This window comes from Dermacentor variabilis, chromosome 1 (genome assembly GCF_050947875.1).
Source record: "Dermacentor variabilis isolate Ectoservices chromosome 1, ASM5094787v1, whole genome shotgun sequence".
Classification (NCBI taxonomy): Eukaryota; Metazoa; Arthropoda; class Arachnida; order Ixodida; family Ixodidae; genus Dermacentor; species Dermacentor variabilis.
Window position 1 is genome coordinate 129,988,703 of NC_134568.1, and position 26,634 is coordinate 130,015,336.

Sequence of the window (26,634 nt, forward strand, 5' to 3'; positions counted from 1 at the left end):
ATAGAAATCTAATGTTTATGTTTGGTCTTATTTCGTTATCGATATTGTTCTAAGTGCACGCAAAGTCGGCAACGAGCGTTTACGGGGCGTGGATTCCGTAACCAAGCAACCAACCAACCGACCGACCGACCGACCGACCGACCGACCGACCCAACAAACAAACAAACAAACAGAAGAAATTCGAGCCAGTTACAGCGCGAAGTATGTAAATAAATGGAATAATGTGTTCAGCGCGTATATTGCGTATATTGCGTACTAATGTTTTCTGACACTTCTAAAAAAATTTAATTCTATATCTTTACGTGCCTTAAACCACCATCTTATTATGAGGCACGCCGTAGTTGGGGGCTCCGCATTATTTTGACCACCTGCAGTTCGTCAACGTGCACCCAAAGCACGATACACGGGCTTTTTGCATTTCGCGCCCACCGAAATGAGGCCGCCGCGGCCGGGGCTCGATTCCGCTGCCGAGAAAACTTTTTTTATCATTAAATGCATTTAAAGAGAGGTTGGTGCCTATGTGTGCCGCCGGCTACTCCTCTTCTCTTGCATGATAGTTGTCGCCGGAAAGTTGTCAACAATAACAAAAGTGGACTAATAAACACATGAACGAGCATTCCCGCACTAAGTCTCAGTACTGCAATATAAATAAATGTTCGCGCAACACAAAAGTTCACATAGCATAAATACTCACAAAAGCAAAGTGTTTACACGCAACACATGAGTTCACACAGCATAAATGTTCACAAAACCAAGCTGATCTTTTCTTATTGCATTTCTCAGTGACCAATGTTCGCGTCTCCACCCCAGATGTTAGGCGTCATAACGACGTCATAGTCACGGTGATACCGAATAAAGTAGGGCCGCTTCGAAGAATACCGTCCTGAATACGGCCCTTTCTTTTTCAGGCTGTGTGCACAGGCTTCGCCGAAAATAATTTTAAAGCGAAACTTTGTTTGCCCACCATCCCGCGGTTTCTCCTGAGTCGGTCTGTCGGTCGATCGATCGGTCGGTCGCTGGTGAGGTTCGCGCCGAGTGAGCTTCTATTGCTTCTTTAAAAAGAATGAAAGAAAAGCGCGTCCGGCGGTGGGATTCTAACCAAGGCTGCTTATTTAGCTGCTTGATTCCGCAGATAAATCCTGGCAAATCCCTATTCGATCTGACATTATATGACCCGACTTGCCCATTCAATATGTGTGAGGAAAGTAGTCGAAATAATATAATGACGCGCGTACTTGTTTGTCTTTTCCGGGTGACCGCTTTTTACCGACTAATAAATGTTATCGCGCAGCGCAGGACGCGCCTTCATGTATCGGAAGTTTCTCGAATGTTATCGATGGTTCTTGTTACTGTTTGGTGTCACCGAACCTTGTGTAATCTGATTTCATGTGTGCGCGATGCGAATGGTGTAGAACTTTCTGGAAGACGCGCGGGCACACGCGATTACTCTGGAACCTCGACAACTGATGTACAAAAACAGAAGCGCTTGCTCCGCAGGTCAGATTTTCGACGATCGCCGACTGTGTTCGCCGCTTTCGTTGAGCTTTGAGTGTAGCCTGTTTTGTGAGCACCAGGTTCGCCCAATAAATTTAGTTTCGCCATTCACAGTTTTGTTGCTGTATCCTCGACCGTCACTACCACTTGACATCATGTGGAGGTGCTAGTTCGTTCATAAACCGGACGCCCCCGACAAGCTCTGATCCAAGCCCGGACTGCAAAGACAACACCAACATCGTCCCGGAATACCGAGCAAGCCGCCGACTGCAACAGCTGCCCCCGGAGCACGGGCTTCTACCTGAGAAGACCAAGAAGACCGTGGCCAAGACAACTCTAATGGCCGCCCCAGCGTCCCGCATTCTGCTGCAACAACCTCGAGACCCACCATCTTTCCATGGATCATCGACTGAAGACCCTGAATCCTGGCTAGAGACCTACGAACGAATCACGTATTTTAACAACTTGGACTCAGAAGACAAGCTGCGGCATGTATACTTCGCCTTGGAAGACGCCGCTAGAACGTAGTTATGAAACCGAGAGTTGACCCTCACAACGTGGGGCCTATTCCGTAGCGGCTTCCTGCGGACCTTTACGAGCATGGTGCGCAAGGAAAGGGCCGAAGCTATGCTAGAAGCCCGAGTACAATTACCCAACGAGACCATAGCAATCTTCACTGAGGAGATGACGCGGCTGTTCCACCACGCCGACCCAGATATGCCTGAGGAGAAGAAAATTTGGTTCTTCATGCGTGGGGTAAACAGGAGCTCTTCGCCGGATTGATACACAACCTGCCCAGGACTGTTGTTGAACTTGTTTCCGAAGCAACAATCGTTGAGAAGACGTTCGATATGCTGTCAAGGCAGTATAATCGCCGAAATTACACCGATGTTCAATCACTCGGCAGTGAAGACGTGCGAGAGACCATCAGAGCGGTCATTCGCAAGGAACTGCAGAAGCTCTTCCCTAGGTCGCAGCCTCAGGTGGCCTCAATCGCCGGCATCGTCAAAGAGGACGTTCAGCGGTCACTTGGGGTTACTGAAGTACAACCGTCATCGCAACAGCCTCAGCCGGAAGCGATGACTTACGCCGCCGTCGCCCGCCGTCAAGGTCCGCCTCCGCGACCGCGCCAGGGCCCTGTAAAGGTACGTCCACACTAGCGACAAAAACGCGCTCGACACGCCGCGCGCGGCAAGCGCCCGCGCGGGCAAGTCCACAGTCGCGTTTTGCGGCACGCGGCAAAGGCGCGTGGAGTCCCGCATTGTCTCGTTCCATTCGATACTTCTCGTGACAACGTGCTCTCCGTTCTGCCGATTTCGTGTTCTATCGGAAGTGTCTGTGTTTCTTTGCGCCACTGCTGGCCACCCTCAGGCGTGTCGCATACGGACGAGGAGCTACTGGTGACTGTGAACACTATTATTTGTTCTTTACTTGTGCGACGTCGATGTACGAGAAAGCGAACGATAAAGTTTTGGGTGCGCCCTATATGGCGGTACAGGGACACTGAAGGCCAGGCGCCCACTCTGCTTCCCCGCCTTCACCAATTACTCACTTGTCATGCCAAACTGCTGCCCAATAAAGTGCCAGCGGATGGCGCGCAGCACCTTGTCCTTAAAATCGACGTTCGATTTGTCATGGAGGCAAGCATATCCGCGAACGGTTTCCAAAAACGTGTCCATTGCGAGGCGACTTCTTCATCGACGTCTCGGTGGCGGTGTGGAAGGCTCAACAAAAACAGCCCCCTTGACTGGAAATGGCATCTCAGATTTTACGACGTGCGTCTCACTGTTCAATCTCGGAGCCCATAGATTATGGTTCTTCGATTATGCGACAGCTAGGTGGCGCCACAACAGCGCGGCTCACTTCTTATTGGTGCTCGTTTTGCGGCTGCCGCGAAAAAATGGGTCTCGCACCCATTCGCGTGTTTGCCGCGCGTTGCTGCCGCTTTTCGTGAATCTTGCCGCGCGCGACAGCAACGCTCGCCGCGCGCGGCGTGTCGCGCGCGTTTTTGCCCCTAGTGTGGACGTACCTTAACGCCGCAATTCCGTCGCACATCGCCGCCGCTGCCAGCACGCCCACCAGTCACCCAGCGCAGCCATGCGAGGAAGACGGACATTTGGCGAACCCCTGACCATCTCTCGCTCTGCTATCACTGCGGAGAAGCCGGCCATGTGTACCGCCGATGCCCATACCTCGACTTGGTACTCCAAGGGTTCGCCGTCAACGGGCCCCGTCCACAGCTTGGGGAGCAACCACGTGACATCGCCGACTACCTCGCCGCCACTCAGTGGAGTTCTCGACGACCGTCCTGTTCGCGATCTCAAGGCCGCTACCTATCGCCTCAGCGCCGTCCATACACTGGCCCAGACTGGGGTCGCTCTGCGAGCCCATATCCGGAAAACTAAAAGCAGCAACCAATGGAGGTGTGGTTACTGTTCGTCGAACTGACGAAGATCCTCCGCCGCCGACGAAGACGCCGAAGAGACTATCTCGACGACATAACAATGACACGCCGCCGTCCTGACGAAGTCTGGAAGCAAAAAAAAAAAACGCCGACGAAAGACGACCTGATGACGCCACGTACCAGACGCAGGTCAGCGCGACGCAGCCGTGATCCGACGCCAAGACTTTACTGTAACGCAAGACAAAGAACCACCGACCTCGGCGTCCTTCTCCACGGCCACGCAGTCACCGCCTTAGTAGACACAGGAGCCGGTTACTCCGTCATGAGTGAAGACATCGCCGCCCAGTTGAGGAAAGTTAAGACTGCGTGGGAAAGCCCTTAAATTCGGAGCGCTGGAGGACACGTCATTACGCCGACTGGAATCTGCACAGCAAGAATTACGGTTGATGACCAGACTTACCCTGCCACCTTCGTTATCCTGCAACAGTGTTCACGAGACGTCATTCTCGGCATGTACTTCCTGAACCTACACTGCGCAATCATCGACCTGAAGTCGAAGTCGATAACGCTGTCGGAAGATCAAGCGATACCGCCGTAGAGCTCTCGTAGTCACCACGCCTAGTGCGTGCTCAAAGATTAAGTGAGCATGACTCCGCGCTCCAGCAGTATTATTTTCGTCGGCGCCGAAATACCCGCTGACGTAGAAGGTGTCATCGAGGGCCACCAAAGTCTACTGCTCGACCGTGAAATTTGCGTAGCAAGAGGGAACGCTCGACTCCACCGAAGGAAAGCGGAAGTGATGCTAACCAACTTCAGCCAGGAGTTCAAGCACATCAACAAGAGCACGACAATCGCGTACATCGAGGAAATTGTGGAAACCAGCAATGCGTTTGTCCTCTCGGATTCTGCCGAATCTACCTCGACAACCATAGTTTCCTAATCAGACTTCGATACAAGTCCAAGTCTCCGCATTAGTAACCAGCAACAACTCATAACTCTTCTCCGACGATACAAAGACTGCTTTTCGACGTCATCGAGGATTCGAAAAACACCAGTCGCAAAGCATCGCCTAGTAACCGAAAAGTCCGCTGAACTACTCCGCCAGAGCCCTTAGCGAGTTTCGAAGTGAGAACGTGAGGATATTAGGCAACAAGTCGACGAAATGCTGCGCGAGGACATCATCCAGCATTCTAAGAGCCCGTGGGCATCTCCTGTAGTCTAGGTGAAGAAAAAGGACGGAATCCTACGTTTCTGCGTCGATTATCATCGACTTAACAAGATCACGAAGAAGAAAGTATACTCCCTCCCACGGATAGACGACGCGTTGGATCGGATCTGCAACGCTAAATAATTCTCATGGATGGACCTCAAGTCTGGCTACTGGCAAATAGAAGTCGACGAACGAGATCGTGAAAAGGCTGCCTTCACCACGCCAGACGGCCTCTATGATTTCAAGCTTGGACTGTGCTCGGCGCCTGAAAAATTCCAGCGCGTAATGGACACGGTTTTAGCAGGATAGAAGTGGCAGACCTGTCTTGTGTACTTGGATGACGTCGTCTTCGCAAGAAATTTCGACGATCACCTCAGGCGACATGCGACAGTACTAGATGCCATCAAGTCATCAGGGCTCACTCTGAAGCCGGCAAAGTGCCGCTTCGCTTACGATGAGCTTCTGTTCCTAGGCCACATCATCAGCAAATATGGAGTCCGCCCTGACACGCAGAAGACAGCTGCAATCGCAAAGTTCCCGCAGCTGATCGACAAGAAGGCAGTGCGTAAATTCCTTGGCATGTGTGCCTACTACAGGCGCTTTGTCAAGGACTTTTCACGCATCGCTGAGCCGCAGACACATCTAACCAAACGTTATGTCGAGTTCAAGTGGGGAACGCCGCAGGCCGATGCATTTCAAGAATTCAAAATACGCATGCAGTCGCCGCCGGTACTTGCGCACTTTGATGAGGACGCCGATACCGAAATCCACAATGACGCCAGTAGCCAAGGCGTCGGTGCCGTCCTAGTACAGAGGAAAGACGGACTTGAACGGGTGATAGCTTACGCTAGCCGGTCGCTGTCAAAAGCGGAAGGCAATTATTCTACGAGGCTGAAAAGGAATGCCTCGCCTTCATTGCGGCTACAGTGAAATTCCGCCCTTACCTATATGGCAGGCCATTCAAAGTCGTCAGCAACCATCGCGCGTTGTGTTCGCTAGGAAGGAAGGAAGGAAGGAAGGAAAGAAGGAAACAGTGGAGAAGGAAAGGCAGGGAGGTTAACCAGTTTAGCTCAAACGGTTTGATACCCTACCCATGGGAGCGGGATGGGAGGATGAAAGATTAGGTGGAAAGAGAAAGAGAGCCCATAGCACAGCACACAAATCGTCAGTTACAGTCCGTCACTCTTGCGTGGTACGTGACATCACTGTCACAGCCGCTTGTCCAAGCCCGTCTCTTTCAAAAACCGAAGTAGTCCCTGCGTCGCCTTCAGCTGCGATGTCTTCTGTCGGCAACATGTGAAAATTGTTTCAACTGACAATGGTCTATTGTCAAGGTGAGCTAGAACGGACGCCAGTGACTGTCTCTGAACATTACATTCAGGAAAGCCGCACAGAATGTGTTATAGCGTTTCCTCCAAAAAACAGGCATTGCGAAGTGCGTTGTCGGCCATTACAATGCGAAATTAGTAAGATTTCGTGAATTCCACCCCTAGCCATAAGCGATAAAGCAGACTGGCCTCTCTTGCATACTGGCCTCTCTGATGCATTCCGAGTTACAGTCCGTACCACGCAAGAGTGACGGACTGTAACTGACGATTTGTGTGCTGTGCTATGGGCTCTCTTTCTCTTTCCACCTAATCTTTCATCCTCCCATCCCGCTCCCATGTGTAGGGTATCAAACCGCTTGAGCTAAACTGGTTAACCTCCCTGCCTTTCCTTCTCCACTGTTTCCTTCCTTCCTTCCTTCCTTCCTTCCTTCCTTCCTTCCTTCCTTCCTTCCTTCCTTCCTTCCTTCCTTCCTTCCTTCCTTCCTTCCTTCCTTCCTAGCGAACACAACGCGCGATGGTTGCTCAGAGATGCATCAAAGAGGGCAGGTGGTATTGACGATTGCTCTGGTTGGTCTGGCTGCTTGGTGTGCACCATAAAGAGAACGTGATCTCCTGTGCAAGCAATCGAAGTCTCCTGGCTGCGTCGGACCGTGCAAGTGGTATGGCCTCTTCCTGTGTGTCTTCAAGAGCTGCCCGAGCTGCATTATCGGCGTCTTCGTTTCCTATGACGCCGCAGTGACTTGGCAGCCGCTGAAACGTCACGTGGTGTCCTTTTTCATGTGATGTATGGAGTAGGCATCTAATATCGAATACGAGCTGTTCGTATGGGCGGCGACGTAGAGCTGATAGCACAGATTGTAGGGCTGCCTTTGAGCCACTGAAGACTGACCATTGTCGAGGTGGTTCCCGCAGAACATATGCAGCCCCACACAAGTCACTACCTAGAGAGCAGGAGCGATTCCTCCGAGCTCTACAGGTTAATACATTCCCCCACCCAACCAGAAATCACCTCATAGCCGTTACACAATTCTCTCCGCAATGCCGCTTCTGCGCAGAGCCCGGGTCCCTCAGGCACATAGTAGCGGGTTTGCAGAGCGGCACCATTAAATCCTCCGAACCCTTACCCCACTAACGAGCTTTGGGGGAGAGCCTTGGCCAGCTCCGACCTCGAGGATCAGCAACGGCTGATTGCGAGGGCCCAGGACGCGGCCCGAGCTCAAGGCATTCTGGAATGAGGACGCCCCTCCAAAGCTGCATTCACCTAATAAAAATGTCTATTCTCTCTCTCTCTCTCTCTCTCTCTCTCTCTCTCTCGATGTCGTTGCGTGGTCAGTCCCAAAGCTGATGCAAATAGCTCTTGCTGGTACAACCACAGCCCCGGACAATCGCTGGATGTTTGTGGAACCATCAGTATGAATATGTCCACTATCCGCATATCTCTCGTGCAGAAGAAGCAGAGACGGTTGTTTCAGCACAGGCGACGACAGCTCAGACTTTTTACCGATTCCTGGTACACTGAGATGTACTGTGGGGCTGATAAGACAGCAGGAAGGTATAGATAGTTTAGATGCAGCGGTGAAGCCCGAGGCAAGTTTGTCGTTGTACTTGACGATAGTTTTAGAGGATGATGCTTGGTTCCTGTCTGAAGGTAGTGTTGCAAGGTGGTGAAAAGGGGCACGTGCAAAATGTCTGATGTGCATTCTCAGGGTTTCCACCGTAATGCGAGTTTGCATTGGATGGTCCCGAGTCATCACAATAGTTGCCTCTATTGACGTGCATCTGGGCAAACCAAGGCAAACTCTGAGTGCTTGAGGTTGTGCTGCCTGCAGAACACGAATATTTGTCTTGCAAGTGTTGTTGAGTACAGGTAGACTGTATCTTAAGAAACTGAGAAAGAGAACTCTGTAGAGTCTCAGCATTGCGTCTACTGACATCCCCCGCGTCTTTCCTGTCAAGTATTTAAACAACTGGGCAGTTGCTGTCAGGCGCCGTTTCATGTAGGCCACGTGCAGGCTCCAACGTAGGTCTCGGTCAATAATTACGCCACTGAATCTGTGGGTTCTGCCATAGGAAATGGTCCGCCCATTGATTGAGATGACATAAGGCGTCGTTGGTTTGCGAGTAAATGCTACTAGTGCGCATTTGTATGGTGATATGCTGAGACTATGTTTACGCAAGTAGCTCACTGTCAATGTTGCCGCTCTTTGAAACCGGGCACGTATCTGAGGACGTGTAACTGCTGAAGTCCAGACACAGATTTTGTCTGCGTATATTGAAATCTTGATGGTAGTTCGCAAGTATTCAGCAAGTCCAAGAACAACCATGTTGAATAGCATCGGGCTGAGAGCACCGCTTTGAGGAACGCCCCTGCTGGTATAGCGTCGCGTAGTTGGGCCATCGTCAGTTAACACAAAGAATGATCTTGCAGATAGGTAACTTGAAATCCACAAAAAGACTCGATCACCTAGACCAGCCGTCGCAAGAGCGTCGAGAATGGCCTCATGTAATACGTTATCGTATGTGCCTTTCGCACCTGAGAATAAAACTGCAGATAAACGCTTATGGGACCTTTCGTGCTGGACATATGAAACGAGATCAACTACATTGTCCATGGAAGAGCGGTTACGTTGGAAACCAGGCATGGAAATCGGATAAATCTTGTAGTGTTCAAGGTACCATTCCCGGCGGCCAAGGATCGTCCGTGTAGGAAAGATAATGGCCATTATCTTTCCTACACAGCTGGTCAGCGCTATTGGGCGGTAAAAGGTGAGCTCTAGTGGGGATTTGCTCTGCTTCAAGAGTGGCACCAGACGGCTTACTTTCCATTCGTCAGGAAGATTTCCCTCCTGCCATGAGTAGTTGTCAAGACTCAACAATTCTCTCCGTGCGCATTCTCCGAGATAGCACAAGGCTCGCTATGATATACCATCTGGACCCGGAGATGAAGAGCGCCTGCAGAGGACTAATGCCACCTCGAGCTCCTCCATTGTAAAAGGAAGGTCCACGCGGCAATCACGGAAAAGGGGGACGTCACCTCGGGCTCGAGGATCTGGACGAGTCGCTTGGTCTGCGATTTGCGCGCAAAAGTCTTCAGTGATATCGATGTCTTGCCGCTCTTGGAAAAGCGCGAGTACCTTGAAGGGAAAACGCTGTGTTGGAAGGCAACGAAGACCTTGCACCGTTTTCCAAATGTGAGACAGTGGCTTTCGGGGGTCTAGTGTCTGGCAAAACGTTGTCCAACGTTCCGACGCTAATCTATCTACACTATGCTGAATCTTCTTTTGCATCCTCCTGGCTGCCCTTAGGTTATGGATTGATTTTGTACGCCGATATTGACGTTCCGCCGGCGACGAAGTGCTCGAAGTGGCTCTAACTACATGTTGAAGTCGTTTCGCGTGGACGAGATCGTTATCATGCGAGTGACGCTTTGAATCGTGTTTTTAATTGCTTGCTCTAACCCAGAGGGTAGGCCCTCGCGGCAGGCATCTTCCATATCAGATTTGAAGTTGGCCTATTGAATCGTTCGAATGGTATACAGTGGACCAGACCTACACGACAAGCCTTTGGTGTTTATATAGGTGGGAATATGATCCCTCCCATGTGTCTGAATATCTGGAAACCAAACATCTGGCGAGAGAGTTGGAGACGAAAGCAAGGTCGAGGCAGCTGCCATATGTCGTGCCTTGAACAAAGATGGGGCTACCATCGTTCAGGAGAGTAAAGCCATAGTTGTAGGCGATGTTTGCTAATCTTCCTCCTCTTGGATTTGTCCTTGTACTTCCCCATGCTGGATTGTGTGCATTTAAATCCCCTATGATGATCCATGGGGCGGGACGAACACTCAAGATATCCGCTAATCTTTTTGTATCAAAATTGCTTGAAGGCGATATATACACGCCTATGAGAGTAAACAAGAGTTTATTCTTTTTAATTGTGATGCATATATATTGATTGTCAACGTGGGGCGCAATTGGTTGCAAAACATAGGTAAGTTCACGACGAACAAAAACGATGATTTTGCTGCATGCACTATTTGTTGAAGACTTGATAGCTTCGTACCCTGACAGTCTGATTGGTTTCGACAAGTTGGGCTCACAAATGACGATGAGTGGAAACACATTGGTGTGCACAAACTGACCAATATCTGAAAGACGTGATTTTTGCCCTATGGCGTTCCATTGGATGACGGACGCTGCCTTGACTTCTTTTTGGAAGGATAAGGTATGGGTAGCCATCTTTCTAGTTGAGGGATTCGAGTACTGGGCTTAAGGCGTCCAGCACTTTATGTGCGCTTCGAGCAGACTTTGTCCCCATGTTCACTAAAATCGCTCGGATGGCTTGCATGAGGGAACGTACCACCGAGATGACTTGACGATCTGTTTTAGGTGAATCATCCATGGCCAGAGAGCAACCTTCTGAGGTTCCTTAGCAAGGGAGGGCTCGGTAGCGTAGGCCATTCCTCTAAAAAACAGTCTTATCTGCTTCCTTCGTGGAAGAGGTAGGCCCTTTCGCGGCGCGACTAAGTGGTGCCGCAAAGGAGTGGGTATTATCACTTTGTGCATGCGCCTTCTTTGAAGACGGACTATGGTGCCGACGTCGATGCCAACGCCGGACTACTTCGGCTGCCTCCCTGTAGGCCGAATTGTCTCTGGTGATTTGCTTGAGAACCGCACGCTCCTTCTTGATGCGGGGACAGTCTTTCGATGAGGCCACGTGAGGGCCGCTACAGTTGGCGCACTTCAGAACCGTAGCACCGCAGGTCTCTTCTGCATTATGTTCAGCGCAACGGGGACGCAGTAGCGAGTTGGTGCACACATCCTTGACGTGTCCTAGCCGGAAACACTGGCTGCACTGCAGCAGCTTCTGGATGAATAGTCGAACCGGATGTCGGAAACGTCCGACTTTAACGTGGGCTGGTATACAATCCCCCTTGAAAATTACTTTTACGCAGCGCGTATTCCCAAGGCGGCGCACTTGCGTAATAATCATGCCCTCATTTTCCGGCTTGATGAGGCTACGTAGGTCATCATTGGAAATGGCAATGTCAATGTCGTAAATTACACCGGCTATGGATGTGCCGTCGATCGGGATGAAGGGGCGCATTTTGATTCCGCCTAGCTCCGTAATTCCCTGAATTTTTCCAAGCACTCTTGCGTTGGACACGTCTATGGCGAGTATATTCTTGCGTGGATTTATTCTGGTGTCTATAATTTGATCCCACAGCGCACATTCCAGAAAAATGGATTGGGCTTGCTTGTTCAGCAATCGTAGGTTGCTTGAGTGTTCTTCCGGCATAAAGATGATGACGTGTGGCCAGCGCACAGGCCTTGACTTCACAGTCTCTGTACTCGCAGAAGTTGACGGCGCTGTGTTGACGATCTTTCTATTCACCCTCTTACCCGGTCGGGTGTGACGCTGTCGTCGGATGAATCGCTTTCTGGCATAGAGTACAACTCGGTGTCTGTGGTGTCACTGGGGAGCCAACTCGCTTCCTTGCGGTTGACGGCCGTGATAACTTCTGGCCAGGAGGTTCTCTGGCAGGCTCCGCGTTCATGGCGGCAAGACGGGGAGGCGAGGCACCTCGAAAGGCGAACATTTCACCACAAATTCAGAGCACAGAAAAAAGTGTTCTGCCAAGAAGTCACTTCGTCTTCTTCAGTTGGCTAGCAAATTTAAAGGACCCATCAGGACGGCTGGCACGGTGGAGGCTCCTACTGCAAGAACATGACATCACTGTAATCTACAAATCCAGACGAAAACACTCTGATGCCGATTGCCAATCACGCGCCCCCAATGACCCGCCGCCACAAGACGACGAAGATGACGACGCCTTCCTTGGAATAACAAGCGCGGAAGACCACTAAACAACAACGAGCAGACCCGGAGCTAAAAGGCCTCGTCAAGTATTTGGAAGGGAACACCGACGTTACAGGAAAGATATTACTGGCCGCGTCTGACCACCGACGTCGCCCGTTAGGTCAAGACATGCCGAGACTGTCGGCGATGCAAGACACCACCGACAAGGCCAGCGGGATTGCTACAGCCGATCAAGCCTCCTTGCCGACCTTTTCAGCAGATCGGGATGGATTTGTTGAGACTGTTTCAGGCGTCAACATCCGGAAATAAGCGGATCGTCGTGCCGGCGGACTACCTCACCCACTTCGCTGAAACTAAAGCCCTGCCGAAAAGTAGCGCAGCCAAGGTGGCGAAATTTTTCGTCGAGAACATCCTGCTGTGCTGCGACATGGTGCCCAGAAGTCCTAATCACCGACAGAGAAATGGCCTTTACTGCAGAGCTAACCCAAGCCATTCTGCAATACAGCCAGACAAGCAACAGGAGGACAACTGCCTAACACCCGCAGACGAATGGTCTCACGGAGCGCCTGAACGAGACCCTCACCGACATGCTAGTAATGTACGTCGACGTCGAGCACAAGACGTGGGATGCGGCCCTGCCGAACGTAACATTTGCTTGCAACACAGCAGTGCAAGAAACAACACAGATCACGCCGTTCAAGCTGTTTATGGCAGGAATCCGACGATGACTCTCGACGGCATCCTGCGGCACGTCACCGACGAAGAGAATCTTGATGTCGCCCCATATCTCCAGTGCGCCGAAGAAGCCTGAGAGCTCGCCCGCCTGCGCATCAAGAACCAGCAGAGGACCGACAGCCGACACTATAACCTTAGACGACGCTACGTCGAGTACTAACCCGGCGATCGTGTTTGGGTTTGGACCCTGATACGCCGACGAGGACTCAGTGAGGATCTATTACGCCGCTATTTCGGACCCTACAATATCATCCGGAGCATTGGCTCACGCGACGATGATGTCGTGCCAGACGGCATTTCGCTATCACAGCGGCGCCGCTCACGACCTCAAATAGTCCATGTTGTGCGGCTTAAGAAGTTCTACCAGCGCTAATTAACTTTAGGACTTTACATAGCTGAACTTCGAACTTTTTTTTGTAATGTGTTACTTCGTACTTTGCTTCTGTGTTGTTTCGTTGGTTTTGTTTAATAAGTGTCCGCTTTGTTTTTAGCTGTCCTGTTTGGTTTGCAGCATCGAGACGAGGGTTTTTGAGAGGGGGGCATTGACACGTGTTCTTGTTTGTCTTTTCCGGTTGACCACTTTTTACCGTCTAACAAATGTTATCGCACAGCGCAGGACGCGCCTTCATGTATTGGAAATTTCTCGAACGTTATCGATGGTTATTTTTATTGTTTGGGTGACGCCGAACCTTGTGTAATCTCATTTCATGTATACGCGATGCGAATGGTATAGAACTTTCGGGAAGACGCGCAGGCACCAGTGATTACTTTGGAACTTCGAGGACTGGTGTATAAAAGCCGACGCGCTTGCTCCGCAGATCAGATTTTCGGCGATTGCCGACTGTGTTGGCCGCTTTCGTTGAGCTTTGAGTGTAGCCTGTTTTTGTGGGCACAGGTTCGCCCAATAAGTTCAGTTTCGGCATTCACAGTTTTGTTGCTGTGTCCTCGACCGTCACTTCCACGTGACAATATTCAAACAAGTCTCGAATATGTGCCACAGTGTTATAGCATAGAATCCAATGCCATGACAAGACTTTAACTACCCCACTCTTCTATTGACAACGTCATCAAACTCGTTACTCATTTATAACAGCAAATACACTCCAAGTGAATATCAGTGGCCCTCGTCTTCGACATAATGATAATGTCGATCTCGGAGCCAGCCTGGGCACGCTATAGGCTGTGGCACGTGGTGGCCGAACGTTTCTCTGGATACGGATCTACGTGTAGAGATTTATTTTTGTGCAAATAGCGGATGGTCAAACTGTCCCTCACTACACCAGCCATGGTGTCCCGCAGGATGGAGCTCTCAGCCTTAGAGCCTTGAACCTTATAATCATCGGTCTGGCTGAAAACATGCCGTAGTCAGTCAACCTTTCTGTGTGGGCTAACGTACGCATTCAGGCATCGGCGGTGACGGGTCCGCAGGTTCCTGCTAGGTTCCAGCGGGCCGCAAGCTGGACATGATTGTACCTCTGGAATCAAGGCCTGAGTATTTCTGCTGAAAAGGTCTTTTAGTGGTACACTTATTCGCAATTAAAGGGCATGGCAGCCAGTTTAGATCAACAGACGAGCTGTTTAGTGCATAAAACTCACTGCTTTCTTGGCATCGTCATCGACAGAGCTATATTGTGAAGTTCCTGCTGTGCCCACTTAAAGAAAAGGCTCAGCTCAATTGCGCGTATGCTAAGATTTTCCGGTGGGAAGACTTGGGGAACATCAGATCTATGCTTTGAGTATATAGCGCACTATTTTGAATTTTTTTATGAAATAGCTTGCCTATCCTGTCTCGCATTGGGAAAACAACCCTTGTTTGTCACAGCTACAAACCCAGGCTGTTGCGCGCATGTTCCGGTATAGCTTGGTGCGCCTCAACCGCCGCAACAATTGCCATCGCCAGAGAGTCCCGAATCTTTACTTAAATAGCTACTGACGCGCACAGAGCGCAAATTCGACATTTCACCCGAATTTCGGACCACCAACTCGCTTGCTCGAAATTAAAAGACCACAGCCTATATTTTCAAGAACCACCAAGAAAGAGCTTTCCCTTAGAAGACCTTCGCGCCGGCTTCAAGATCACCATATCCATTGTTTGTGTATGTAGAAGTCTGAAAGTACTCTCCAAAATACCAGCTGGGGTTTACAAAGAATTCCCACATGTCATATTGGTTTGAAAACAGCTTACTTTATCGCTGTTGCACGAAGTGTATGCGGACCACATTAATATTACACGGATGTTACACGGAACTTCTACCAGTTCCATGGTCAGTGTCGTCGTTCCGGCATGTCTGGTCATAGCGAAATTCCAAACTTTATATATAACCACGTCCATAGCACAAGAACTTGCCTATCTTGGTGTCACTGTTATGTTAAAAAGGAATCGCCTTGTAAGTGGTAAGTGTTCTGCGATTCTAAGGAAGCCCTTCGAAGTCAACAAGTGACAATGCGCCATGGAAATTATGAACAGTGGATTTCGAACATGATATATTCCGGTAGCTGCCTGCACATTGTAGTTTCGCAAACCTTCTTGCTGATGAAGCTGCTTGATCCGCTAATAACCACGCACGCTTGATGCTCATCCCGTTATCAGGAATGGACGCAGTTAAGGAACTCCACCGAATTGCTCGCGACATCACGCTCGCTCTTTAAAGAACTCTGGGGAATTCCAACCGTCGTATTTTCATGCTTCATTCGCCACTGCAGCTGCGATTACCATCAGCCGTCTCCCGGTGCGGCACTACACTGTTGTGCCGCCTGCGACTGGGGCTAGATTTCGCCAATTCGCGCTCCTCCGCGGTTAGAATGGCTGACTCCTTTATATGCGACTGATACAACTGTCAAGAGACCATCGAGAACTCCCCTACCCCCCCCCCCCAGCCTCCTTCGACGTCCAATGTCAAATTTTCGGGGCGTTCAACCAACCGGACCTTTAGACAGGCAAAAATCATGGATGCATGGCCTGACGCAGTATCAACCTAGGAAGCCATGCACATTCTGATGAGTTTGCTGTAATAAACGGACCTTTGATGACGCATACAGACACACTGTTTCTACTCCTCCACACATGAACTCTCTCTCCTTTAGCCTTTACAGGGTCTTTGGAGGGTCTCGGCAGGGTCCTTTTTTCTTTCGCACTCCTCATTTTGCCATATGCGGGGTCGCTGACCAGACGTACATCTGTTTAACTTCCCCGCATTTTTCTTGTTTTCTCTCTCTCTCCCTCATTCACTTTCCAATATGTGTGCTTTACTTATTCAGGACTCGGAGGGGGGGGGGGACAAAGTGACAGTGAACTAGCGCTGGGATAAGGATATATGGGAAGTAAATTTTCGCCGCATATGCCGTGTACTGTGCGAATTATTCGCGTGCAACGCCCACAGGTATACGTTAGGGCTAGAGATTAGGTGCACAAACGAGAGCTCGTTCTTTAATTATGCATGGCTGTGTTGCAGGCAATACTGCAGGAATACGTTTACGTAGGACAATTACTCACAAGAAACCCTAATCATGAGAAGGAAATTTACAGAAGAATTAAATTGGGTTGGAGCGCATACGGCAGACATACTCAGATCCTTACTGGAAGCTTACCATTATCACTAAAACGAAAGGTGTACAATCAGTGCGTTCTACCGGTGCCAACATATGGGGCAGAAACTTGTAGCCTGACAAAGAAGCTCGAAAACAAGTTAAGGACCGCACAAAGGGCGATGGAACGAAGAATGATAGGCGTACCATTAAGACACAGGAAGACAGCGGTGTGGATCAGAAAACAAACGGCCATAGCCGATATTCTAATCGACATTAAGAGCAACAAATAGAGCTGGGCAGGTCATGTAATTCGTAGTTTAGATAACCGGTGGACTATTAGGGTTGTAGAATGGATGCCAAGAAAATGGAAACGCAGTCTAGGACGCCAAAAGACTAGGAGGGTTGATCAAATTAAGAAATTCGCAGGCGCAAGTTAGAATCGGTTGGCGCAGCCCAGGGGTAATTGGAGATCGGAGGGAGAGGCCTTCGTCCTTGCAGTGCACTTAAAATAGGTTATTGTTGTTGATGATGGTGGTGGTGGTGGTGGTGGTGGTGATGATGATGATGATGATGATGATGATGATGATGATGTACATGGAAGGAGTGTCGCAGAGAACAAGAGACGCGAGGAACTAGTTTGGACCACACCACGTCGAATGTGCACAATACCCTCTGGAGCTCCTAGGTCGTCTCCAATTAGCCTCTTGACAGCTGTAATTATCCGTGATACCTCCCAAGCGCTTGCCTTTCTATCAACGTGCAAGTCCGCAGGGAAGCTAGATAGACTGGAAGAGAGGAGGGGGAGAGGGGGCAGGGAATGGGTAGAACCGACGGCATTCGCGAAACGAGTCGCGAAACAGCCATGCCTCTCTTCGCTCGCAGTTCCCATGCAGATACAGGGGGGGGGGGGGTCGGTTGATAGGGAAAAGGTGACGTGAGAAGGTAACGAAACCCTGGATAAACTGAACTTCAAGGTACGGCACGGTGCGTTTCTGCTATTTCCGAAAAATGAAACCATGCAAATATGTCTAGTGGACAACTTACGCAGGGCGCGCAGAAGCCGAGCCGCATTAATTAAAGCGCACCGCAGGGTCTAGGCGACACAACGGAAGCGGTCGAACGTCAAATCAACACTTCTGTGCGCGTCGCGATAGCTTTGAGGCTATGGCATTGCTCGAGGTCGCGGATTTGACCGAGACAGCCCCATTTCGACAGGGGCGAAATAAATACTCTCGCATACTTTGATTTTTGGGCACGTTAAAGAACACCAAGGTGCCAAAATTAATCCGGAGTGCGCCACTACGGCCTGCCTTATAATCCGATTGTGATTTTGGCACGTAAATCGCCATAATCGAATTCAAGTTTAATGCTTCTGCCATGATGCTATGCGCCATGGGAGGCAATGACAATGCTCAACCCTCTCAGAGGTTATGAAATATGGCGCACAACAATGCTTCAAGCAAACACCTCTCCCTTTGTGTTTTGTGTACTACGCAGACAAACAGGAGTGGTGCACGCAAGGTAACCTTTAGCATCAACTCACCACTCTTGTGTAGGACGAAACGTTGAAGAAATTAAACATTCGCGTCTATATCACGGCTAATTATTCTCAATCAAAGCGAACAGCACAGGAAGCTTCGCTTACATCGATTGCCACAGTGCATGGGATCTGCATAATTTTTATTCTTCTGTGAATTTCCTTCTCATGTTCAAGGTCCCCTGTGAGTCTCCTTCGCTAATATTATACTAACTCTTAACAGCCCTGTAGCGCAAAAATACTTCCACGCAAAAGCCACGTCTAAATCCTTGAAAACGTGCTTGTGATACAGAGAAGATCGTGCTGAGAGAGGTACAGAAGATGCGCACTGGGGGGAGCCTCGTAAATAGTAATTAGCCCAAATAATGCCATATTAAGCGAGATTATTTAGATCCGTGGTCAACCTTGCACATTCATTGTTCCTTCCGCCGTCCATTACGGTACTGCGAACCAATTAATTGTTTTCTGAGCGACGTGATGAGAACATTGGTTGCTAAGGCTGCCATAAGTGCGCATTTGTGCCTCTCATTTTTTTTCTCCTTTTACATCGTAGTTACCTGTTTGGTTTATCTCTCTAAATATTCCACCGCTCACACAAAGTGCTCACGTCGTTTGACTTCCTCATTAGCCTGCGTAGTTGTCGCGGTTGCGCGGCGCAACCTGTGCCCTTCGGATTGCCCGTGACGCTGCCGAATGCAAAATACTCTCAGCACAACGCGCGTAGATTGGCGTAGCAGCGGCCAAGCGTGCAGTGGCGGCCTTTACGGCGGCGTTTTATTTACTCCGCGGCGCTCCACGCTCCGTGGACAGCATTCCAGTCCCTTGGGGTGCCTCTCGATGGTATTCTCAACCTCCTCTCCTCCATGCCTTGTGCGTGCGCCAAAGTTTATTTTCAATGCGCGCGAAGACGTCCTTGTTGCTTTGGCGTTCTCTATAGTTCCCGTCCTGCTCATCTTCCTCATCGGTGCTCTCTCGTGTTTCGCCCCCTCTGTCAATCTGAGCGCAGCATAATCTGCGCCCAACGGAGCGTGCACGACGATGCACTGTTCCGATTCAGAGATCTGATGATGCGAACAAGTCGACACCGGAGGCCCGCTTGGGCGGTACGCAGTACCTGCTGGCAGGTCGTTAAGTTACAGCCATCCGCATACGCTGGTCTTTATCTCTGTTTTTTCTAAAGCCAGTCTGTCCACGCAGTTCCAAGGCACTTGCCGTCCTAGTGCGCGTTGTTTAGACAACGTAAGATAGGGCATGTCAGCTTGCTCGTCCTGCGGACGTGCTGCACGCAAGCTCTAGTGCTTCGCCCAGTGCACGGATAGTGAGAGCGGTGTATAATAAGCAGCAAGCGCGATGAACTTGATAGGTAGCAACAGGCTTCCTCTGCTTGGATACATGGTCGCCCACTTTATCGCTTCCAGTGAATGCGTCGATGAGAACACAACCACCGTGGCTGGAGCGCCGATTGACAGCGAGGCAAGCACGCGCAGCTTTGAGGCCGACGTGGACGATGCCCTCACTCTGCTTTCCCGGAAGGCGCTGCCGCTGGTCTCGGAGTTGTTGACGAGTGGGGAGCTCGGCGCTGCCTGTTCTTCGAGTCTCATCAAGCTCTTCCTGCATCTAAGGCTCAAGGAACCATGGGCGATCCGCAGTGAGTACATCTGTGGGTAGTAACCAAGCTTGATCAGGGCCACTGAAGTAAACTGTCAGCAAAAGTTGGCAATTCACTTCAGTGGGAAAGCCAGCAAAAGCATACCGGTCTGTCCCATTAACGCACATGAAAAGACCGGCCTTCTATTTATCGAGCTCCGGCGGAAGCTAGAATCTCGTGTGCCCAAACTGTCGTCAGAACATAAAGCGAGACTCGTTCCGATCTTCGTGTATTTGATGGAATTCATATACAGCGTGAAGTATAGGACCTGTTTCTTAATCTGTGAAGCTGCTACTCTTGAAGCTACTGCTTGTATTTAAATACCTAGTTTCGCAGGCGAATATAACGGGTGCGCATCGCAGCGTTGAACTTTGTCTTTAATAATTTCTTAACTGTTTTGCATCGTTTCTATTCTACATGCGTAGTACACTCAAAGCAAGGTAACGAATATCATATATACGAATAGCCAGTTTTCTTGCATGGAGCCAGCGTGCAGCCAGTCGTGCAGCCAGGGGTGGTCGAGAGCTCAGAATGAAACGGAGCTACATAAGCAGTATTCTACTATTCCGTCTTTTGTGGCCAAAGAGAATATCTGTGACTTCAAACTAAACGTCAACATGCAGGTAGCTTCAAATCGCTGATAAATATTAAATTCGTTATGTTCAGTTTAGCCACCGGTCAGCCCCTGACATGCAACATCATGAGCTGATTTGACTGACACAACAGCGGGCGGATATCCTAATAAGCACTCTAGTGCAGTTGCATTCATGTTGCTACGTTCGTTTACAAACACCATTATGGTGCGGTCAAGTGGTGTCAACCTTGCGTTTAGAACTTGCGTCTTTGCGTTTCTACTGCAGTTGATGCTAAAGATTGCAGCAAGAATATCTAGATCCAGACGAAATAAATTGTCATATGTTCGCGTTTGCCAATTATTGCATCAGCTCCACTAACTGCCATATGTAAATTTATTTTAAACAAGTCCTTTTATAAACACCCAGGTAGCACGTTCACTCTGCCTCAGGCACTAGATGAGGGAACGTGCTCCTTTTGTTCGACAAGTATACGACAACTCTGGAAAATGGACTCAAATATCTGGCGAGCACTTACTCCCGCAAAATGTGTATGCAGTACTCCTCTTTCTTTACGGCATATCCAACTGGTCATCCAACCGTACCGGTGGTGAAATGGTAGAGCGTGCGTCTCATATGCGCGAAGTACTAGGTTCGAATCCTGGTGCCACTGGAAAGCCACCGGTTTTTTCTGATCGCTAGAGATGTACCACTACCTGAGGCTCAGTTGTTTATATGGATTTTCATCTCTAAAGGGGACGCTATACAGATTTGCGAGGGTGTCTCGACGCCCCTAGTCCCCACCACTGCTTTGGCGACTTAGTCGAGCATCTGCCGCTGCTTTGGGAGGGAGACGAATGCTGCCACTACCGGCAAAACGGTAAAACAAGCACAAGCTCGCTTCCGGCATGAGGCCCGCGGAAACTACGGAAGTTCCAGATGCTTGGAAGGACACCCACCTATTGGGAAGCTGGCGGCACGAGGCTGCCGGACTCTTCAAGAGTACTCTTCAAGAGAAGCAGCCACATCGGTCAATTTGCTCATAATGTTACCGAGGCCTGGTATGCCACTCTCAGTGTCGGGGCAAGTTTCTTTATGATCCGCCTCTATGGTCGCGCTTCAAAAGCAGTGTAAGAGACAATAACTAAGTTGTATTACCATAGCAGGCTGGCTACAGTGTTGATGATAAAACAAGAGCCGTGAATAAATGTATACATCCTCGTAGTATATAGCTTTGAAGCTATATTGCACAACTTTACAGCAAGGTGACAGCTCTCTGAAGCGACCAGTTGAGTATACCATTATAGAGTGTACATTGGTGAGACATGCTGCAAAACACCTTTAAGTAGAACATAATCCCTCCATATATGAAGCTTCGAAAATAACCAGCCGCGAATGAGGCGAAAACACAAGTGCCAGAAATAACGTACCTGTTTGCTAACACAGTTGCACGGAGCTGACCACTCTGTAAGACGCGAGGTGAACAACACCTCATGACTGACTGCTCGCGGACACACACGGAGGAAGACAGAGACTAACAAAACAAACGTGGAGGTATAATGTAGATTACGATACGCTTATACAGTTACTCAGTCACATAACCTTCGGGAGAAACAGCTATTCAAAATGCGTCTCATCACACTCGGAAGTTAAAGTATTGAGGCTATAGGGTTATACTTCTCCACCACCGCCACCTCCTATATGCGTACAACATTCTTTTGCTGCCTATCCAAGTTGTTTCTATACCACCCTGACTCCCTCCCCCTCCAACCCCCCCCCCCACCTCCCGTCGCACCACCTACATCTGGCATCTCCCACATCTGCAGCGGTGGCGTAGAGGTAGAACACCCGCCTCGCGTGCAAGAGGTCCGTGGTTCGAATCCCGGTGCCGGCAATTTTCCACCGGATTAAAAAAAAAGCTCCGCGTGTTGATAAAATTGCACAAACAGGCCAGGAGTGTGGCCTGATCCCGGTGACCAGAACCGGAAACGCACTCCCTCACCAGAGCAGGATTGGCCACTCTGGTGCAGTACTTGGCCACAACCTCCTATATGAACACAACAATCAAACCCCGGCCCTCAGTCCCCAGCAGCTGCGAAGCAACTGACCACGGCGGTGGTCAGACCTGCGACGCAGTAGAGGGTGCTAAGAATCACTGGCTCCGGACAGGCCGCCATTGGAATATGAACTTGGCAACGTTTAACGCTAGAACGCTATCTAGTGAGGCGAGTCTAGCAGTGCTATTGGAGGAATTAGAGGACAGTAAACGGGATATAATAGGGCTCAGTGAAGTTAGGAGGCCAAAAGAAGCATATACAGTGCTAAAAAGCGGGCACGTCCTGTGCTACCGGGGCTTAGCGGAGAGAAGAGAACTAGGAGTCGGATTCCTGATTAATAAGAATATAGCTGGTAACATACAGGAATTCTATAGCATTAACGAGAGGGTGGCAGGTCTTGTTGTGAAACTTAATAAGAGGTACAAAATGAAGATTGTACAGGTCTACGCCCCTACATCCAGTCATGATGACCAGGAAGTCGAAAGCTTCTATGAAGACGTGGAATCGGCGATGGGTAGAGTGAAAACTAAATACACTATACTAATGGGCGACTTTAATGCCAAGGTAGGCAAGAAGCAGGCTGCAGACAAGGCAGTGCGGGAATATGGCATAGGCACTAGGAAAAGCAGGGGAGAGTTATTAGTAGAGTTTGCGGAACAGAATAATATGAGGATAATGAACACCTTCTTCCGCAAGCGGGATAGCCGAAAGTGAACGTGGAGGAGCCCGAACGGCGAGACTAGAAATGAAATAGACTTCATACTCTGCGCGAACCCTGGCATCATACAAGATGTGGACGTGCTCGGCAAGGTGCGCTGCAGTGACCACAGGATGGTAAAAACTCGAATTAGCCTAGACCTGAGGAGGGAACGGAAGAAACTGGTACATAAGAAGCCGATTAATGAGTTAGCGGTAAGAGGGAAAATAGAGGAATTCCAGATCAAGCTACAGAACAGGTATTCGGCTTTAACTCAGGAAGAGGACCTTAGTGTTGAAGCAATGAACGACAATCTTGTGGGCGTCATTAAGGAGTGTGCAATGGAAGTCGGTGGTAACTCTATTAGGCAGGATACCAGCAAACTATCGCAAGAGAGGAAAGATCTGATCATGAAACGTCAATGTATGAAAGCCTCTAACCCTACAGCTAGAATAGAACTGGCAGAACTTTCGAAGTTAATCAACAAGCGTAAGACAGCTGACATAAGGAAGTATAATATGGATAGAATTGAACATGCTCTCAGGAACGGAGGAAGCCTAAAAACAGTGAAGAAGAAACTGGGAATTGGCAAGAACCAGATGTATGCGTTAAGAGACAAAGCCGGCAATATCATTACTAATATGGATGAGATAGTTCAAGTGGCTGAGGAGTTCTATAGATACTTATACAGTACCAGTGGCACTCACGACGATCATGGAAGAGAAAATAGTCTAGAGGAATTCGAATTCCCAAAAGGTAACGCCGGAAGAAGTAAAGAAAGCCTTGGGAGATATGCAAAGGGGGAAGGCAGCTGGGGAGGATCAGGTAACAGCAGATTTGTTGAAGGATGGCGGACAGATTGTTCTAGAAAAACTGGCCACCCTGTATACGTAATGCCTCATAACCTCGAGCGTACCGGAATCTTGCAAGAACGCTAACATAATCCTAATTCATAAGAAAGGAGACGCCAAAGACTTGAAAAATTATAGACCGATCAGCTTACTGTCCGTTGCCTACAAAGTATTTACTAAGGTAATCGCAAATAGAATCAGGCACACCTTAGACTTCTGTCAACCAAAGGACCAGGCAGGATTCCGTAAAGGCTACTCAACAATAGACCATATTCACACTATCAATCAAGTGATAGAGAAATGTGCAGAATATAACCAACCCTTATATATAGCTTTCATTGATTACGAGAAAGCGTTTGATTCAGTCGAAACCTCAGCAGTCGTGGATGCATTACGGAATCAGGGTGTAGACGAGCCGTATGTAAAAATACTGAAAGATATCTATAGCGGCTCCACAGCCACCGTAGTCCTCCATAAAGCAAGCAACAAAATCCCAATAAAGAAAGGCGTCAGGCAGGGAGATACGATCTCTCCAATGCTATTCACAGCGTGTTTACAGGAGGTATTCAGAGACCTGGATTGGGAAGAATTGGGGATAAAAGTTAATGGAGAATACCTTAGTAACTTGCGATTCGCTGATGATATTGCCTTGCTTAGTAACTCAGGGGACCAATTGCAATGCATGCTCACTGATCTGGAGAGGCAAAGCAGAAGAGTAGGTCTAAAAATTTATCTGCAGAAAACTAAAGTAATGTTTAACAGTCTGGAAGAGAACAGCAATTTACAATAGGCAGCGAGGCACTGGAAGTCGTAAGGGAATACACCTACTTGGGGCAGGTAGTGTCGGCGGATCCGGATCATGAGACGGAAATAATCAGAAGAATAAGAATGGGCTGGGGTGCGTTTGGCAGGCATTCTCAGATCATGAACAGCAGGTTGCCATTATTCCTCAAGAGAAAAGTATATAATAGCTGTGTCTTACCAGTACTCACCTACGGGGCAGAAACCTGGAGGCTTACGAAAAGAGTTCTACTCAAATTGAGGACGACACAACGAGCTATGGAAAGAAGAATGATAGGTGTAACCTTAAGGGATAAGAAAAGAGCAGATTGGGTGAGGGAACAAACGCGAGTTAATGACATCTTAGTTGAAATCAAGAAAAAGAAATGGGCATGGGCAGGACATGTAATGAGGAGGGAAGATAACCGATGGTCATTAAGGGTTACGGACTGGATCCCAAGGGAATGGAAGCGTAGCAGGGGGCGGCAGGAAGTTAGGTGGGCGGATGAGATTAAGAAGTTTGCAGGGACGGCATGGCCACAATTAGTACATGACCGGGGTTGTTGGAGGAGTATGGGAGAGGCCTTTGCCCTGCAGTGGGCGTAACCAGGCTGATGATGATGAGGATGATGATGACATCTCCAAGCAAAATGACATTATTCCCACTTGATAAAATACAAGCTTAACGATTGGTTTGGTTACTCAAGGCACCCCTGCTTCAATCTGTCTCGCATTACGAAAGCTGTTCACCGCAGCAATTTTTTAACTGAGGCGCAAGTGGTCCACCAACCATGCCTCCTTCTGCTTGGACAGGGTGCTGCTTTACCTTGACTTCCAAGGAGCTGTCTCGCACATTGCATTGTCGCTTGGGGTGGAATTCATAAAGCCTTTTGTTCGTTAATATACGTGCATTTGGCCATAACCTCGGCTATCATGCAATTCGGTATGACCACTGGCCGGTGGGTAATTTGATCTACCGTTTTTACACGCTAACAGCCTTGTGGATCCGGGTCGTAATGTTTTATAATTGGAGGAGCTATTTACGCTGTTGCAAACTCGCATCTTGTCTCGGAGCACGAAGTCACGGGATAAATTCCCAGCTGCAGCCGCCATATAACCGGTTGTAAAGGAAGAATATGATAAAAGCTGCAAACTTAAGCTTGCCAACACAGTCTGCCTCAGAAGGTTACGGGACATGTGTCCCACGACAAGTGTGAATTTGCAGTCTGCTCTAAAACAGCGCTTATATTTTACTGCATCATTATGTAGGTCTCATAAAGTGCTAAACACGGAAACCTTAAATTGGAGTAAGATGTTTCCTTTCTATATTGTTTCCTGCAAATCTTTATGGCCGATTATGCATATTAAAGAATTTCCTGAGATCATATCAAACCGGAGCTTTCCACTACGTTGTTCCTCAAGTCTGGAACCTCTGAACGTAAAACACCATCAATCGTTACAATAAAAGCACGGACATCTATCAATCTAACATGGTCGTTCTTTCTACCTGCACTAATAACACGTCTTCTCATTACAATCTTGGATGCTACTATCCGAAATGAACTTAAGCGAATCAAATGTTGAAACACTGAGACACAAGCTTCAGACGTTGAGATCGAGTGATGGCATGTCGAATATAAATAATACCATACGATGATCGTCCTGAAAGTAAATGGCAAAAGTTTTTCATAAATTATTACGCTGCATTATTGAAAGCGAGACAGTGCGACCTTGTTTTGTTGTTCATAGTGTTGGTTTTACATTCCTTCAATATTTCACTTAATGCCCCATTTCTTTGCACGCATCTTTCCCTACTGGTCGGAAAGACTGAAAATCCCCTCCTGAGAGAACTCCGTTGCAGACAGTGGTGCACTGCTGCACGTATCCCTGCTGGCTCATATCCCTAGACTTACATTTTATTCTTCAAGTATCCGAACAGATGAAAGTACGAATGAGCCAGACCAAAGCTTGAAAGC

General features: G+C 49.0%; 1 protein-coding gene across 2 annotated transcripts in view; it reads left to right on the plus strand.

Annotated features, from left to right (window-relative positions):
* Positions 1 to 19,021: 19,021 nt before the first annotated feature.
* Positions 19,022 to 26,634, plus strand: part of LOC142584654 (nose resistant to fluoxetine protein 6-like) — a 44,267-nt gene continuing 36,654 nt past the window's right edge. Inside the window, exon 1 of one of the 2 annotated variants that reach the window (XM_075694809.1) lies at positions 19,022 to 19,701. In XM_075694809.1, the coding sequence (XP_075550924.1) occupies positions 19,404 to 19,701 (298 nt within the window). In that variant the 5' untranslated portion in view covers positions 19,022 to 19,403. The remainder of the gene's footprint in view (positions 19,702 to 26,634) is intronic. The other variant, XM_075694805.1, reaches the window with a different exon arrangement.